Source organism: Rhinatrema bivittatum, chromosome 5 (genome assembly GCF_901001135.1).
Source record: "Rhinatrema bivittatum chromosome 5, aRhiBiv1.1, whole genome shotgun sequence".
Classification (NCBI taxonomy): domain Eukaryota; kingdom Metazoa; phylum Chordata; class Amphibia; order Gymnophiona; family Rhinatrematidae; genus Rhinatrema; species Rhinatrema bivittatum.
The window spans coordinates 51,422,825-51,440,092 of record NC_042619.1 but is presented as its reverse complement, the minus strand read 5'-3'; the positions used below and the strand labels follow the sequence as shown (position 1 = coordinate 51,440,092).

General features: G+C 44.6%; 1 protein-coding gene and 1 non-coding gene across 5 annotated transcripts in view; both read right to left on the bottom strand.

The window, feature by feature from the left end:
• Positions 1 to 17,268, bottom strand: part of CEP295 (centrosomal protein 295) — a 212,246-nt gene that overhangs the window by 69,194 nt on the left and 125,784 nt on the right. For all 4 annotated transcript variants that reach the window (XM_029602323.1, XM_029602320.1, XM_029602321.1 and 1 more), the window contains exons 15-21: positions 8,903 to 9,029; positions 8,356 to 8,508; positions 7,754 to 7,972; positions 6,704 to 6,810; positions 6,083 to 6,230; positions 4,635 to 4,862; positions 3,877 to 4,025 (exon numbers count right to left, since the gene is read on the bottom strand). In XM_029602323.1, the coding sequence (XP_029458183.1) occupies positions 3,877 to 4,025; positions 4,635 to 4,862; positions 6,083 to 6,230; positions 6,704 to 6,810; positions 7,754 to 7,972; positions 8,356 to 8,508; positions 8,903 to 9,029 (1,131 nt within the window). The remainder of the gene's footprint in view (positions 1 to 3,876; positions 4,026 to 4,634; positions 4,863 to 6,082; positions 6,231 to 6,703; positions 6,811 to 7,753; positions 7,973 to 8,355; positions 8,509 to 8,902; positions 9,030 to 17,268) is intronic.
• On the bottom strand, positions 6,540 to 6,622 carry LOC115093155. Its single transcript, XR_003857188.1, has one exon. It is a non-coding gene; the product is annotated as a small nucleolar RNA U2-19 (small nucleolar RNA).

Sequence of the window (17,268 nt, the reverse complement as noted above, 5' to 3'; positions counted from 1 at the left end):
TCATACTAGCACACACCACTGCTCAGACTCGAGGCGGACACCTCAAGCATGCACTTTAATTGGATCTCCAATTTGCGATCCTGGATATCCTTCAGAGCAGCAGCCCCCCCCACTGGAATCATGGTCTTCTTGGTCACTGCTGAAACCGCCGCATCCACCTTCGGCATTTTAAGACAGTCAAAATGCTTTTCCAGCAAAGGATACAGCTTTGCCATTGCTCTCCCAATCTTCAAGCCCGCATCCAGGAAGTCCCACTCTTGGCTAATGAGCTTCTGAATTTTCATAGGTTTGGGAAAAGCACTAGGTGGGCCCTGCAGACCATCCAGAACCGGGTTGATGCCCTCCTTATCAAACTCCTCCTGAGCTAATTTCACCCCCAATTCCTCCAAGACTGAGGAGTAAGAGGCCGCAGCTCCTCTTTATTAAACAGACTGACCACTCGAGGGTCATCTCCTTCAGCCCAAAATCCCTCAACGAGGTCTGGATCATCCTTGGTCCCATCTGATCCATATCCAGATCCCCTCGGAATCTACAGCTGGCGAGGATGCCACATCCCCTTGTGGCTCGTCCGAATCATCCAGATCTCTGAGGTCTCATTCGCACACATGCAACGGCACTTCTGATGCTTATCAGCACGCCCAGAAGACCCCCACCTGAGGACATCTGAGGCCTCTTGGCCAAACCTGAAGCCCTCTCCTTGAGTCCCCGTTTACTCGCCTTCCTTGCCAGAAAGGCCTCATGCATAAGAAACACAAACTTGAGGGAAAAACCCTGCAGGCCCTCAAAAGCCCCCTCAGGACTACTGGGCTCTAGCTCTGCTCCCACAATAAAAGCATCCTCGAGATCCTGCCCCTCAGGAGATAGGGACGGAGGAGAGTCACCGTGGTCCCGGCCTGTGAGCGCCCCCTGACTCTGATCCCCCTCAGGAGCAGCAGAAGTGGGCACCCCCACCTTAGCCCTTGCCGCGGACCCTGCTGAGCAAGAGGCCCTCAGGGCCTTAGAACCCTTAGCGGACGGTCCCTTGCCCACCCGAGGCACAGGCTGTGCACAATGAAAGGGAGTTCAAGTGGGCTAACCACAGCCCACCGGTCTTGCCGGCCTCCACACGTGGCTTGACAGTCATCCGGCTCAATCACGCCTGAACTGCCACAAACACACGGCCCACCGCAATGTAGGCTGCACCACGTGGCCGCCGATGCATCAAGAAATGCCACCACACTGACTCAGACGGCGCGCGGGAACAGGAACGGCAGGAAAAGCACGTGCCAAAAGCGGCTCACAAAGAGAAAAGCCAAGGCGCAGAAAAAGAATTGTTCCCCACTGGGGAACTTACAGCTATCGCGTGCTGACAGACGCCGCTTCTTTCGCCCCCAAACGACCCTGACAACCCAGGAGGTCGCCTGCACCCGTACCTGCTCCGCAGACTGATTCTCCTGGCTCTACTTAGTTTTGAAAAAGAAACAAGACAAAGAAACAAAAAAGTCCCAACAGGGGTATTTCCCTGAACGAGCCAGCAGTGGACAGGAGGGGACTTCGGGGCATTAAGAAGTAGCCAGTCCCCTGGCTATCAGGGGCCCTAGAACAGCGGGCTGAACCGCCAGGGGGTATCCAACCCCCCCCCCCCCGTTCACCTGGCTCAATCAGAGGGATAGCCCACCAAGGAATCTGGCACCTCGAGGAGCAGCTCCACGTCGCCAAACTCCAGATCAGTCAGGTTGGCAGGTTTGCACCTCTACCATCTGCTGGAGGCAGAGAAATACTGAGGGACTGCAGGTGGAATTCTCAATTATGTAACAGTGCCTCAAAGTTTTTGTTCTTTGCCTCCATCTGCTGGTAGGGATAGGGATGCATAAACCCACTTGTCGACTGATCTGGGTAAGTTCAGGAAAGGCGCTTATGTTTCTTGGCTGCCAGAGCCATTGGTGTGGCAACAACTGTGCATTCCATCGGCTTGCACTTATATTTTATGCGCACAGATTTCGGGTGCCCGGCTTTACATGTATTCTCTTAGTAGGTTGTGCGTGTAGGGCATGCGCAGAGCCGACGCACTGCGCATACAGACAGACATTCTTTGGAGGGCAATACGGCACGCATAAAGATGCATGCAAGATGGCGCCGCCGCAGCCAACCACGCATTGTGCTGTCCAAGCCTAAAGTGGGGCCTAGCTCACCACGAGGCCGCTCAACTTGCTCAGAAGACCACTTCCCCTTACTAACGGGATTGGGAAAAAACGTCGATATGGCACGCCGAGCAAGGACTGGAGGAAGTCTTACCGAAAACCCCTCCAAACGTCTCTGAATCGGGAGGTAAATCATCATCTCTTACCTTGCCTCAGCGCTTACCGGCTGAATACAGAGATGCAGGGGGAGGGGGCTTTGGCCGTCACCGCCGCTCTCTGCTTCCTGCACCTGCTGCCTTTCAGCTGCTTAATCAGCAAAGTCCAAGCCAGGAACAGGCTACTGGACCGAAGCCTACCTCTGAGGGATCTCGGAAATCACCTCAGGAATTCTCAACTCGGGGAGGGACCTTTAGGTATCACTGTAGGAGAGCGGGGCTCAATTTTTTCTCCAATTAAATGTAGAAATTTCTTCTTCCAAAAATTACAGCAATCGCCATCTGCTGGAGACGGAGAAATACTGAAGGGCTGAGGTCACTGTATCTAGGGTGACGTCAACTTTGAAATCTGACGCCTTCTCCATCTGCTGGCAGGGGAGCATAACCCATTGATTCTGAGTCCATCTGGCTACATGCTAGGAAATGTGGTCCTGTCTATTTTTTTTATTGTAACCAGCAGGAACAAAATGCCTCAAAGGGCGAACGTGCTCCTGCTGGCTCAGCATGGCTTCCTTTTTTTTTTTTTGAACTGTAGGTGGGGAGGAAGGCACAGAAAGAAAAAGAAAAAAAACAAAATCACAGGAGGAGTAAAGCCTTACCCTCCTGGAAACTCTGCAGCACTTCAATTCCCAAAAAAAGAGGGACATGGCCCCTGCTGTCACTTCTGGAATCCCCTCTCCCTTTTTGGTGAACATTGGGTGAGGATGCTGCAAAGGCAATCTGTGCAGCAGAAACCAGGCCCACAAATCAAACCCAGTTCCTCTGGATGGCAGAACACATCACTTGCCTACTGAAATACACAGCTTATGCTCAGGATAACATATTTTCTGAATTATTGTGGACACCTTATGTGGTAGATATTCATTATGCATGCAGAGATGTTTCTTTTCAATTTCTACTACAGAAAACAAAGTCACGGAGTGGGCAAGGACAACCATTCTGGGCACCAAGCCAGGTAGGTATCATGCCAAACTTTTAAGTCTGGGTGTCTGCAAGCATATGGCAGGGAGGGAGGGAATCTCAGCCATCACTTAATGGTGACACTTAGTAGCCAGACTTAGGTTCCAGGTTAACCCAGTTTCAGAGGGAACCATGGTTTGAGAAATCTGGTTGAGGACTGTTTCTGGAATGGAACTGTACCATACAATAAATTGGACAGACCAGATGAACCTTAAAGTCCTTATCTGCTGACAATCTATGCTTCTATGGACTGAATTAGAAGGAAGATATAAACTGGGAGAAAAATCCTGAATAATTGCAAATGAAGATTCATAACACCACAATAAAGGCCGGTTCGGATTAAAGTGGAAATCCAGAAGGAGCAGTTCTATATTAGCAAGGGGAAATCTCATACATTCACTTTTTTTGCAAGCCCCAAAAAAGTGAGTGTGTGAGATTTCCCCTTGCTAATATAGAAACTGAAGTTCTCATGATCAGGATCACCCCCACTTCCTCCTCTACCAAAAACAATGATTGACAGCTCATCATGTGTTAATAGGTCTAAAATTAAAACATACAATTGGTTTACAACTTTATAGTACCTTGCTAAGTTCTGCAGGGTCTTCAGAATATCTGAGTTTTTGTGACTGTTCACATGATGAAGAGGAAACATCAAGTCTTGGTTCCAAGGGGCAAAAATGGTGCTGCTGAAAGCTGCTTTGGTCCATGTATGAGAAATCAAACCCAACAGCTTTAAAAAGACAAAGAAATGAGTGTTTTTATCAAGCATATTTGATACCCATCCCTACTCATGCACTAGCACACAACCATCCTGGTTGCTATTTCTTTCTTTCCATGTGATTTCTGTTTAAATGCCAGCAGCAATGGGTCTAACCCTAGAGTCAGTGCATAAAAAGAAAAGTTTGCTTTCTAACAGCAAAAAAAAACCAAAAACATTATGTAGGAGGAGTCTTATAGAAACTTCATCCTATAATGCAAGCGGACTTGGTTTCTACCAACAGATTACAAAGAAATCAGTCTGGGGAATCAGAAAATACAGCATCTGCTAAACACAACATTTTAGAAAACTTGTATAAAAGGTTGCACTTTTTCACAGTCTGAAACCCCATTTCATTTTTTTTCAAAAGAAAAGAAAGGCCCTAACTAAGCAGAAGCATATTTAAAAAAATGAAAGCAATTAACAAAAATCAAAAGCAACTGAATAGGAAACTATTTGCATTATGGCATAAAAATGTTAGAACACAGGCATATATATATATATATATATTTTATTTTTTTTTTTTAAATAGCTCATGTTCCTCTTACAAATTCTGCACAAACTTTGTTTTACAGTTGTTACCATGCCAACTCAAATTCTCTTCAAATGGCCAGTTTAGATCCTTGGTGTATTTGTCTATGATTTGTTGAATTCGGCTTCTACTTTGTGGAGGCAGCTGCGATTCCTGATTCTTAAAAGTAATCTCTTGCCATGAGTGAGCAGTAGAAGATGGGGAAGCTGCAGGGTCGAGGCCAATGCTAGCTGTCGAATCTGGCCATGGTCCAAGATCAGAACTGCAGGAAGAATTCTCTGCAAAATTAAATTGGGAGTCACTGTTCCCATGTTCTTCCAATACTAGACATCTAATAAAACTTCAGTAAACCACTTTTCCTAGCTGAATGTACAGGTTTAAAAAAAAAAAAAAAGGGACAGTAAAATTAGTTTCTGCTTTCTTAACTAAAACCTGTACATTAAAATTCACATTAAAAAATGGTCATCAGCAGAAATAGATAAAAGTTTTGCAAAAAAAATAGAGCCTGATTCACTAAGCATTTTTCCCATAGGCATAGAATGGAAGAAAAGCCTTAGGGGCCGATGCAAAAATCTTTGTGGAAAGCAGGCGCTGACTTTTAGTGCCCACTTTCTTAACGCACACATGACGCCCGCAAGGGGGGGGGGGGCGCCATGCAATATGTAAATTAGGGGGTTGCACTAGGAAGAAGGCGCTAGGGTTTATTGGCAGCCATTTTCATTACTGGCAGATGGCTGGTTATGAAAACAGAGGCCGAGTTTACCAGTCTGCCAAGTTATTTTTTTTTTTTTTACTTTAAAAAAACAAAGTACAGAAAAGCAGTTTTTTCTGCTTTTATGTACTTCTTTTCAATGCACTCAGCTATTAATGCCTGCTCCAGGCAGGCGATAATATCCGAGCGATAAATGTGCGTTTTGAGACACACATTTATCTTTTTGCATTTGGAGTGAATGAGTAGTAGCCTCATTCACATGCATTTGCATATGGTGAGCGCTAACTCATTCACTCCGCGGACGCACATTAAATAGGCGCTAATCCCCCTATTGCATTAGGGGGTGGATTAGCGCCTATTTAACCTGCATCCGACAGCGGGTTAAACAGTGCGCTTGGCTGAGTGCACTGTATTGCATCGGCCCCTTAGTGAATCAGGTCATAGGGAGAATGCATAAGCAATTTTTTTTTTAAACACATGGAAAAAAAAAAAAAAAAGACATGTGACATCTTGTGAGCCAACAGCCTTAGTTAACTACTCTGTTGGCAGCACATCACTATACATGATATTGTTCAGCAAACCAAAAGCAGAATGTTGATGTGATGAACACAAAAAAACAGCTTCCCCACTCTTCCCTCAGAATGATAGCCACCACTCGATTTTCAGGAAATTTATAGTAAGTGGTAGAAAGGTATTTTAACCTACAAGATACTAGGTTATAATGTAAGTATTATGAGAGTTCCAAAATGCTACATTTCAGGATTTCTATAACACAGAATTACTCACCAAGATTACTGAGTTGTGACTCCAATCTTTCATTTGTCAAAATGCTACCAGTGGAAATTGTGGTTGAAGACAAATCATCACTTACAGCATCCTTTGTGCAAGCTTGTGGGCTCAATGCACTGGTTAAGGAAGCCTGAGACAACGGGGCCTGCAGTACAGAAATAAAACAAACCAATGCATGGAACATAATGCACCACACCTTTAAAAATAGTTTGCAAAAAATGAACACAGTATGCATCCTGAGCTCAGTTCAAGTGTAGAGATCATCATGTTTCACTGATCAGCTAACTTAAAGGTTCATCATTGCTCAGTTTGGAGAAAAACTGACACACAAAGCATACTCACAGACAACTACTTACACAGCACATACACTACACAACTACAGAAGATGAACACACAAGCACACACACACACACACACAAAGTCAAACTAACGATCTCATTCAGTGTTTTTTGCTTCCCAGAAATGTTTCCAGATCATGCACCATCTAGATCATGTTATCTTCTGGTGCTCAGATTTGGCTATATTTCATCACAGATCTGCTTGAATGAATGGTAGCAGAACTCAGAGGAAGAGAGCAACACATGCTATCTCATGTACTGAAAGTCTCATAGTACTAACCTGGCTCTTGGGTCTACATTGTGAACCTGGATACAGCATCACTCCTCTCCCAATATCAGCTGCATAGCTAGGCATATCGTGAACCACAACAGAATCTCTACATTGGCCTAAATATAAACAAGTTTTAACCATTAGTTGTAAGCTGAACTAAATGACATCTTTTATTCAAACAGGCTATCAAAGGATTTTGTGTTAGTATTTCAGAAATATATATATAACCTATGGGAGCAGATATGCTAGCAGCATATATTTCTAATGTCTGAAGTGCATGAAACTTTATGTAGGTTAAGGCAAATAAGACAAATGTTTTTAATACTACCCAATACTATATTAGGAAGATGGAAACTATGGCACTGCATAGGAATTCCAGAATTATAGGGATTCAAAAATATTTAATTTTGAATAAAACATACTCTCTTCATGTAAATGATATATTAAACAAGTTACAAATGGGACTAGTATACGCTTATAAGGATTTTACCATTTGTGTCCTATGCCATAAATAGCATTACTCACCTTGTCATTAAAAATTTCACTGCCAAGTCATTACTTTTCAAATTCTTTATGCAACGTTCCCAACAGACATTTCTACAAGTGTCACAAATGATCTAGCATTCACCAGGTGTATCTGGTCTTTTTATTGGTTGTGTCACAAATTACATTACTCTCTCGCAGCATATGAATCAGATCCTCTGCGTTGTGACATCGTTTGATACCATTTCAAACAAGGCTGCTCCTAGTTGACTTCCAGGACAGCAAGTATCTTTCAGCCACTACTACCTTGGAACAGATTCAAGTTGGTTGCCTTTTCTTTAATAGCTCTATTATGTGGTGCAAATTGACTGTCATCCATTAACAGTGTTGTGGAAGTGATAAAATAAAAAGGATGGTATTACTGCTTTTTTTTTTTTTTTTTACTGTATTTGAAAACCTGGATGATAAACATATATGAAGTACAATAAAAGATTAAGAATTACTATTATCACTTTTAAAGCACAACTCACCACTGGTCTTGTTTTGAAAAATCTCTCACTCATTACTCTCTCTCACCTGAGTCACGTGATAAGCCAGCATCAAGCATTAGCCTCTCTCTCCATGAAAGTCTACTCGACTGTCTACTACTGTCCTCCCTGAGGGCGCAGAAGTTCTGATCCTTGCTGCTTGTGGAGATTCTTGACAGATCAGTCTCTCTGCGAGGAGAAGTGCTGCTGTCTGGGTCGCTCACAGCTGAGAGAAGAGAAGATTCTCCTCCAACGGCATTCATGCTACCTGATTACATAAAGGTTCCATTTTACCCTTTTCAAAAAAAAAAATAAGGATATACAAGCAACACAACATAAAAAATATATCTACTTTACTATCAGTATGGATTTTCAAAATTTACACACTGTAAAAAATTTCATACTGAACAGGGCCAATCGAAGGCAATGGTAGGCAACTGCATGCACATGGCTGTCAAAGCTAGTGCAGCAAAAAGGAATTTCTACATTACATTTATGCACAGCTGGAGAGTTTGTTCTTTGGTTACCAACAAGGTAATTAACGTGAGAAAGAAGGACCAGTCCTCTCCACATTTGCAAAAACGCCAGTTTTCTACAGATACATGAAACCCATATTTTACAGGACGTTAATGCCAAAGAGAGCTGCTTTACCCACAGCTGAAGGTCGGCCACTTCTTGGAGAATCCATTTCTGGAATGGTACTGAGCTCATGTGGCTCTAAGATGAGTCCTTGTTTGGTTTTAGTCACTGGTGGCTTTAATGGTCTCCATCTCTGTTCTCTTCCCAAAACTGATTGGGATTCATCTGTTGAACAAAAAAAAAACAATGCTGAAAGCACTGCAGACCACAATTCTCACATCACTATACTAGATTTATCCAAATTAGCAAAAAAAAAAAAAAAAGGAAAAACCAATTCCAAAAGATACAATGAAATATAAACACATTCAATCATATTAAAAACCACCAGAATTATTATTTCCAGCTATTATTGTAAGGTTGGAATGACTTGTTTACTACCTATAATTTTATTTTTATTAAACATAACAGCTTCTTCAATTACTTAATTTAAAATTCTCAGATACAGGGCAGCATGCCCTGCAAGTATTCATCTCTTCATCTTCATTCATTCTTGTCCTCTCATAGTATTCTGGCCAATGGACAAATAAGGATCCAATCTACTGTTCAATCCTGAACTCACCGCTATTGCAGTGATCAGCTTTTTCAGGTCGCTTGTTCTCCAAGGCATGTAACATAGAAGAGATCCAATTGAACTGCTCATTCTTCTGTATCTTTGACACATCTACAGGAAAACTGGTTTGTGTACCCTTAAAAGAAAAATATAATAAATGTTTTAAAGTAATTTAACTTCACTAAGGAGCAAATAAATAAACCTGTGCAAAAAAGGAAAATTGGTTCTTTCCTGCTAATTTTCGTTCCGGTAATACCACAGATCAGACGAGTGGGTTTTGCATCCATACCAGCAGATGGAGGCAGAGAACAAGAACTTTGAGACACTGCTACATAACCGAGTGTGCCACCTACAGTTCCTCAATATTGATCTGTACCCAAGTTAATGAGTATAGAGACCATCATCCTAACTTTCAGGGCAAACAGGTAATTCAGGGCTGGAATCTCCACCAAACCTGAAGCCTTCCATGTCTCCAGAAAAACAAATCTTGATAACCAAATAACCAAGATTTACTTGTTTACAAAAAGTAAAATTTTGCAAGTAATTCAGTCTTTCAGCAGTATTTATTTTATTTATTTATTTAGCACTTTTCTATACCGACCTTCATGGTTGAGGACCATATCAGATCGGTTTACATCGAAAGGGGGAACTGTAACAAGAACCATAGGTATAAATAGGAAGAACAAAGTTACATTTAACAGGGGTAGTAAACTTGGAAGCAAAGACTGCTAGTATAAAACCAGGCTGGGTTTCTGGACTGATCTATGGTGTAACAGGAACAAAAATTAGCAGTAAGAACACATTTTCCTTTCCTGTTCCTACCCAGATCAGTCTAGAATAGTGGGATGTACCAAAGCACCCTAAGACTGGGTGGGATCCTAAGAGATGCACGCAGAACACTCTCACCAACAGTTGCATCTCCCTGCGCCCGCACATCCAATCGGTAATGTTTGGTGAAAGTATGAAGAACTGACTACGCCGCTCCCCTATATATTTCTTGTGGCGATACCAGTTGACACTCCGCCCAAAAGGGTGCCTGGGCCTTTGTAAAATGGGCTCGCAAAACTACAGGCACCGCACGACCCTTACAAATATAAGCGGAATAAATAGCGTCCTTCAACCAACACAAAAAAGTAGCTTTTGAAGCTGTAGCTCCTTTATTCACACCCCCGAACAGGACAAAGAGGTGATCTGAGATAAGAACATAAGAAATTGCCTTGCTGGGCCAGACCAAGGGTCCAGCAAGCCCAGCAAGCTGTTTCCAACAGAAGACAAACCAGACCACAAGAACCTGGAAAGTACCCAAACACTAAAAAGATCCTATGCTACTGATGCCAGTAATAGCAGAGGCCATTCCCTAAGCCAATTTGATTAATAGCAGTTAATGGACTTCTCCTCCAGGAAGTTATCAAACCTTTTTAAACCCAGCTACTCTAACTGTATGATACACATCCTCTGGCAACAAATTCCAGAGCTTAACTGTGCACTGAGTGAAAAAGAATTTTCTCCGATTAGTCTTAAATGTGTTACTTGCTAACTTCATGGAGTGCCCCCCTAGTATTATCCGAAAGTGTAAAAAACTGATTGACATCTACTCGTTCAAGACCTCTCATGATTTTAGAGACCTCTATCATATCCCCCCTCAGCCGCCTCTTCTCCAAGCTGAACAGCCCTAACCCCTTCAGCCTTTCCTCATAGGGGGATCTGTTCCATCCCCTTTATTATTTTGGTCGCCCTTCTCTGTACCTTCTCCATCGCAACTATATCTTTTTTGAGATGCGGTGACCAGAAGTGTAGAGTGGACTCAGCATCCCACCCACGGCTGCTGTCGGGTGACATCCCCGGGAGCGAGTGTTTCACGGGTAAGCCATGCTTTCCTTCAGCTAGGACACCCATCCTACCGGGTGTCGACGTTTCTCGGTTGAAGGCACTGGCAGTCTCCAGCTGTAACCAATTCAGCCGGTACAAATGAATTGTTACCTAAGTTATAAAGTTAATCAAGTTATCCAAGTTATAAAGTTAATCAAGTTATTCAAATTATTCAGTCATGCATATATCCACAATGCTTTTTGAGGAAAATACTGAAGAGCTGCACTTCCTGCAGGGGTATATGTACTAGGGCTGACGTCAGATTGAAATCTGATCCATCTCCAACTGCTATCAGGAGTACACTTTACCCATTGGTCCTGAGTCCATCTGCTACAAGCTAGGAAATGACATTTTCCATTTTATTCACCATTCTCTTCCTAATAATTCCTAAAATTGTTTGCTTTTTTGATTGCTACAGCACACTGAGATGACGATTTCAAAGTATTATCCACTATGATGCCTAGATCTTTTTCCTGGGTGGTAGCTCCTAATATGGAACCTAACATCATGTAACTACAGCAAGGGTTATTTTTCCCTATACGCAACACCTTGCACTTGCCCACATTAAATTTCATCTGCCATTTGGATGCCCAATTTTCCAGTCTTGCAAGGTCCTCTTGCAACGTATCACAATCTGCTTGTGATTTAACTACTATATTTAAAGAGTTTTTGCCTTACAGTCAACTTTATTTCAAATTCTCTCTTCGCCTGTATAATCAATGTTTTACACTGATGCAACTCTGGCTCTACCAGAACCAGCTGTCCTGGATGCGCCCCTATGCACCACAACACACGACTGGCCAGAGGCCAAGGAGGAAAGACAATACAGGAGGATCCCTGTCGGCCACGGACAAAACCAGAGCATCCAGCCCTTCTGTCCCCACTTCCCTTCTGCAAGTGAAGAACCTTGCTACCTTCACATCGTCCCTTATCACCATTAGATCCAACTGGGGAACCCCCACCTGACACAAAAGGAATCCCAGGTCTCCAGGGATAATTCCCATTTCCCGGATCTAGCTTCTGCTCGCTGAGGAAGACTGCATGCACATTGTTCACGCCCGCTACATCAGATGCTGTCACACCTTTGAGGTGGCACTCTGCCCAAGCAAACAACCTTGAGCCTTCAGAACCACCCTGTGACTCTTCCTATCCCCCTGATGTTTGATGTAAGCTACTGTTGTCGCATTGTCCGAAAAGACTCTCACCATCTGACCTTTGACTAAAGGAAGAAAGATCTCCAGGGTCCTATGAACCACTCTAGTCTCCAGGCAATTGTGACTAGTTCCTCTCTACCAGAGACTAGCGCCCCTATGCAGTCTGCCCCTGACACACCGCACTCCAACCCTTTAGACTGGCTTCTGTGGTCGCTACAACCCAATCCGGGGTCTCCAAATCCTCTCCCTTCCCCAAATTGGGATGGGAGAGCCACCATGAGAGATTGGATCTGAATTCTCCCCAAAGAGGTAAAGGCAGGTGATAACCCTCTGACAATGGATTCCATCTGGTCAACAGCACTTTCTTCAAAGGCCGCATGGGAGCAAAGTCCCACAGAACCAACTCCAACGTAGAAGCCATAGAGTCCAGGACCTGTAGGTAATCCCACATTTTCGGCATCGATAGCTGAAGCAAAACGGCACACCTTTGCTTGCAACTGCGACACTCTGTCCGCCGACAGAAAGACCTTGCCCTTCTGGTGCTCCCAGATACTCCAACGATTGGGTTGGCACCAGATGACTTTGCCGCGTTTATCATCCAAACCAGAGAACTTAAGAGCATCACGCACTGAATGGAGTGACCGCAGTCCTCCTCAGTCTTCACCCGGATAAGCCAATCATCCAGATACAAGAGTACTAAAATCGCTTCTCACCTTAAGGCTCCCGCCACCACCACCATCACTTTCGTGAAGGTGCCGTGGCCAAGCCGAAGGAAAGAGCCCAAAACTGAAAACACTGTCCCAACACCATGAACCATAGAACTTCTGATGGTCCCTTTGAATGAGAATATGGAGATAGGCATCTGTGAGGTCTAACAAGGCTAAGAACTCTCCTTTGCGGACAGCCGCCATCACTGTGCACAACGCCTCCATCCGGAAACATGGAATTCGCAAGCCCATTCACTTTTTGCAAATCCAGAATGGGCTGAAAGGAAAGGATCCTTCCTTTTCGGGAACCACGAAGTAAACTGAGTACCTCCTGCAATCCTGCTCGGCTGGCGGAACTGGAACAATGGTTTCCAACAATTGAAATCTTTGTAGAGTTCCCAACACTGCTTCCCGCTTGCTTTGAAACACGCAGTGGGACTCTAGAATGGCCTTCCGCAATGGGCGTGAAAAACGAATGCATAACTATCTCTTACTGCTCCCAGAACCCATTGATCTGTGGTAATCTTGGCCCATGCCCCTATTGGCTCCATGGAGGAAAGAACGCATCTGGCCTTATTAGGTCCCCTGGTACCATCTCCTTATCCTCAGGCAGCCTGTTTCCTTTCGACTCTCCCAAAGTCTTCATCAACTGATCCAAATCCTCCTCCAAACAGGAGTTTCCCTTTAAAGGGGAGTTTACATATTGAGACTTGGACCACGTCAGCAGACCAATTGCGCAACCATAAAAGCCTGCGAGTTGCCTCAGCGGAGACCATGCTCCTAGTCACGTAAGCTGCCCCAGTTTCCAGTCAGGCAAACTGCATGGTGCTAAACACCCCAGACGAAACCTGTTCCTGAGAGTTCAGAATCCAGCACAAACAGGCCCTTTGTATCATACTGACACAAACCGCCGCTCTCAGGCTCAAGGCTGAAACCTCGAATATCCGCTTCAATTGGATCTTCAATTTGCAGTCATGAACAACCTTTAGAGCAGTAGACCCCACCACTGGGATTGTTGTCTTTTTAGTAACTGCGGATACAGCTACATCCACCTTCGGAATCCACAGGATATCCATGATGTCCTCATTCAATGGATACAGCTTCGCCACTGTGCAACCAACCTTCAGGCCTGCTTCCGGTAAGTCCCATTCCCAGTTTATCAGCTGCCGGATGCTCTTAGGCGGAGGAAAGGTACTAAGGGGGGGGGACATCCAGGACCGGGTTCACCCCTTTGTTATACGACTCCTTTAGGGCTACATTAACCCCTAGTTCTTCCAGAACCTGGGGGATGAGGAGTTTCAATTCCTTTTGAATAGGCGGACCACCTTAGGGTCATCTCCCTCTGTCACCGGCAACTCATCTGGATCCGGGTGCCTGAGACCCAAATGCCTCAACAGATCCCCAGGGCCACCAGAAAATCCAAACTTCTGCCTCTTGGCCAGGCATCCAGAAACTGTCTCGTGGGAACACTTACCCCACCTGCTCCCTTTCTTGCCAGAAAGGCCTTATGCATAATGAGAACAAACTCCATGGGAAAAGCTTCCGGATCATCAGCATTCAGATCAGGCAAGCTTCCATCCGAGTCCCCTCCTCCAACCTGATCTTCCGCAACCACCTGTGCCAGAGGAGACAGCGGGGAAGGAGAATCACTGGCTTCCCTAGGCGCTGCGGGCCGCTGCCCGCGATCCTCTACCAATCCGACCACTGATTTTGACCCACCCTGGATCACAGGCGAGGCCTCCAAAGATCTGGAGGCCCTCCGTTCCCCCAAAGCACCTGAGGAGGAACCCTCCTCCCCCAAAAAACATCCAGTGTAAAGGGAATGAGAATTGAGGCACACAGACCACAGAATGCATGCCCTGTACACCGCCATTCACGGTTATGGCACCATTTCCCATGCGGTCCCAAAGGAACTCACACTAGGAAAAAATTACCACTGGCGCGTGCTGCCGATAACTCAGGCCACACCCATGGTCAGATTTCAGCCCACACATGTGGCCCGACACAAAGCTTCGCTGCTGCATCACTAAAAACAGCGTGCGGGAAAAACAGTCCCAGCCGCTGGAAACCCCTGGCCAATTAAAAACCAACAGGCTTATCTCTCACAGCCTGCAATCAGCGCCGACAGCTCCCACTGCCTTGGGTGTCCTGCCGTTGGCCTGCCTCAAAACTGAAGCTCGTTTCACTTGTTTCCTGCTATCTTTTTTTTCTTTTTTTTTTAAATAAACTTTAAAAAACAGAAAAACAAGAGGGAATACTTTCCTGATCCAGAGCAACGGCCAGCAGGAGGCGGCCTTGGAGACCACAAGAGAGCCAGTGCCCTGGTTATCAGGGCCTCTGAAGACAATGGGCTACAGACAAGCATGGGTTACCAACTCCCCGGTCGCACAGCTCCTCCTGAGGGATTTATTTATTTATTTAGCACTTTTATATACCGATTTTCCAGTAACAGAATTACTAATCAATTCGGTTTACATTCTAAACAATAACAATGACAAGTTGATGTCTCACAATGAACAGGTAGTTAGAACTTGGATACAGATATATGGGGTTAACATAACGTAAAAGTTACAGAGTCTAGTGAAGGCTGGAGAACAGATGTTCGGCATAAAGCTAGGTTTTTTGATTTTAGACTGCATAAAGATAAAATGACATGAGAGTTCTTTAGGGGGTAACCAATGAAGGGATCATTGGAAGGGATTTCAACTGGCTGAAGTTATGAGAATGCTTGGTTGAATAGCCAAGTCTTGAGTCTTTTTTTAAATATAATGGGGCACTGCACTAATCTGAGATCTGACGGGAGAGAGTTCCAGAGTTTGGGACCGGCCGTGGAGAATGCTCTTTTACTTAAAGCTGTCTTCATCGGTGGGATCTGAAGGCTGTTTCTGTAAGCTTGTCTCACTGGTCTGGTAGAGGTATGGGGTTGGAGAGGGATTTTGAGCTCGAGTGGGGCAATGTTATGTAGTGCCTTGTGGATTGATGAGAGCACTTTGAAAAGTATTCTGTATTTGACAGGAAGCCAGTGTAGGCTTTTTAAGATGGGTGATATGTGGTCTCTTTTGTTTGTCTTGGTTAGGATCCTTGCCGAGGCGTTTTGCAACATCTGTAGAGGTTTTGTGGCGTTAGCAGGGAGGCCCAGTAGAAGTGAATTGCAGTAATCTATTTTAGTGAGAATGATAGCTTGTAGAACTGATCGGAAATCTTGAAAATGGAGGAGTGGTCTCAATCTTTTTAAGACTTGTAGTTTGAAAAATCCGTCCTTTACGATGTTATTGATGAGAGATCTGTAATTCATTTGGTTATCAAGTATAACTCCTAGATTTATGACTTGTGGGGACATTATTAATTGGGAATTCAGGGATGGCCCACAAAGGTGCCTAACACCTCAGGAAACAACTATCCAATTTTCTTAGATTCCTCTTCTCTTTTCTTATTTGAAATTTATTTTTTTTTTAAGTCAGACTGCAGGATTGCAATGCTACCATCTGTGGGAGAGAGAAATACTGAGGGATTGCAGGTGGCACTCTCAGTTATGTAGCAGGGCCTCAAAGTTTGTTTTCTCTGCCTCCAAATGCACATTTTTTTTTTTTTAAACACAACTCAGAAGCTATTTGCATGCCTAGAGCATACTGGGCCTGGGTGGTGCCAGGCTCGGATTGGGCCTGGCTAGCGAGACAATGTCCTCCTTCCCAAACTCCCACTCACCTTAAAAGAAAATTAGTTGTTCCAGAACCCCCAACTACGCTTGGGGCCCATGTAATATCAGCAGCCTAAGCCATCCAAAATCCTATCCCACCATCCCTAGCCAGTTTCTCTGAGGACAAACAGGATGGCAGTTCTCACACATGGATAAATCCCAAGGTAGAGGCTGCTGAAAACAGGAAACAACCAAGAAGCCTTTAGTGTAGAAGCACCACCATGTATGACCCCCCCCCCCCTTTTATTCAGCAAGGCAGCTGACCTATAAGGGCTCCAGGAGGAAAAGAGTTGGGGGGTTTTCTACCTCAAAGAGAGACTGGTACGACAGAGACAGAAAACCTGATATGCAGGAAGGTGTCCGAAAGCAAGGGCACAATGCATGGGGCGAGAAGCCCACTGACCGCACAAAAATCAATACAGTCAGAGCTCCGAACAGTGAACTCTGACTAGCACCAATAGGCCTAGGACCTCTTGGATACAGGCAAAGAAACAAATTACCAAGTATAAGAGAAAAAAAGCTCCTGGATCAAGACTGTAAAGGGTTTTTCTTTTCATCTTTGGTGTTACAAAACAACCAAAAATGAGATGGGGCTAGAGAGCCCAGTAGAAAGAAAACTGTGGTTCATTATCAACTGAGTAACAAGACAGATTGGGCATGCAGAGTGACACCAAAAGTATGTCCAAAAGGTACAGTGGGCATGGAAACCAAATGTCCACCCAGAGAAGAAGTGGCAAGAAGAATCCTCCTGATACTCTTTCGGTCTGTCTTCCCTTCCCTCCCCTCCCTCACTTCTTTCTTGCGTTTCTTCCCCCTCCACCCCACAGCAGCTCTCCTTGATGCCAGACTTAACTGAGCCAATCATGCAGCACCCACGGTCTGTGCCATAGGACACAGTGCTGACTGACCTTCCCCAGAAATGTGAGAATAGCACAGGACTACCAGTGA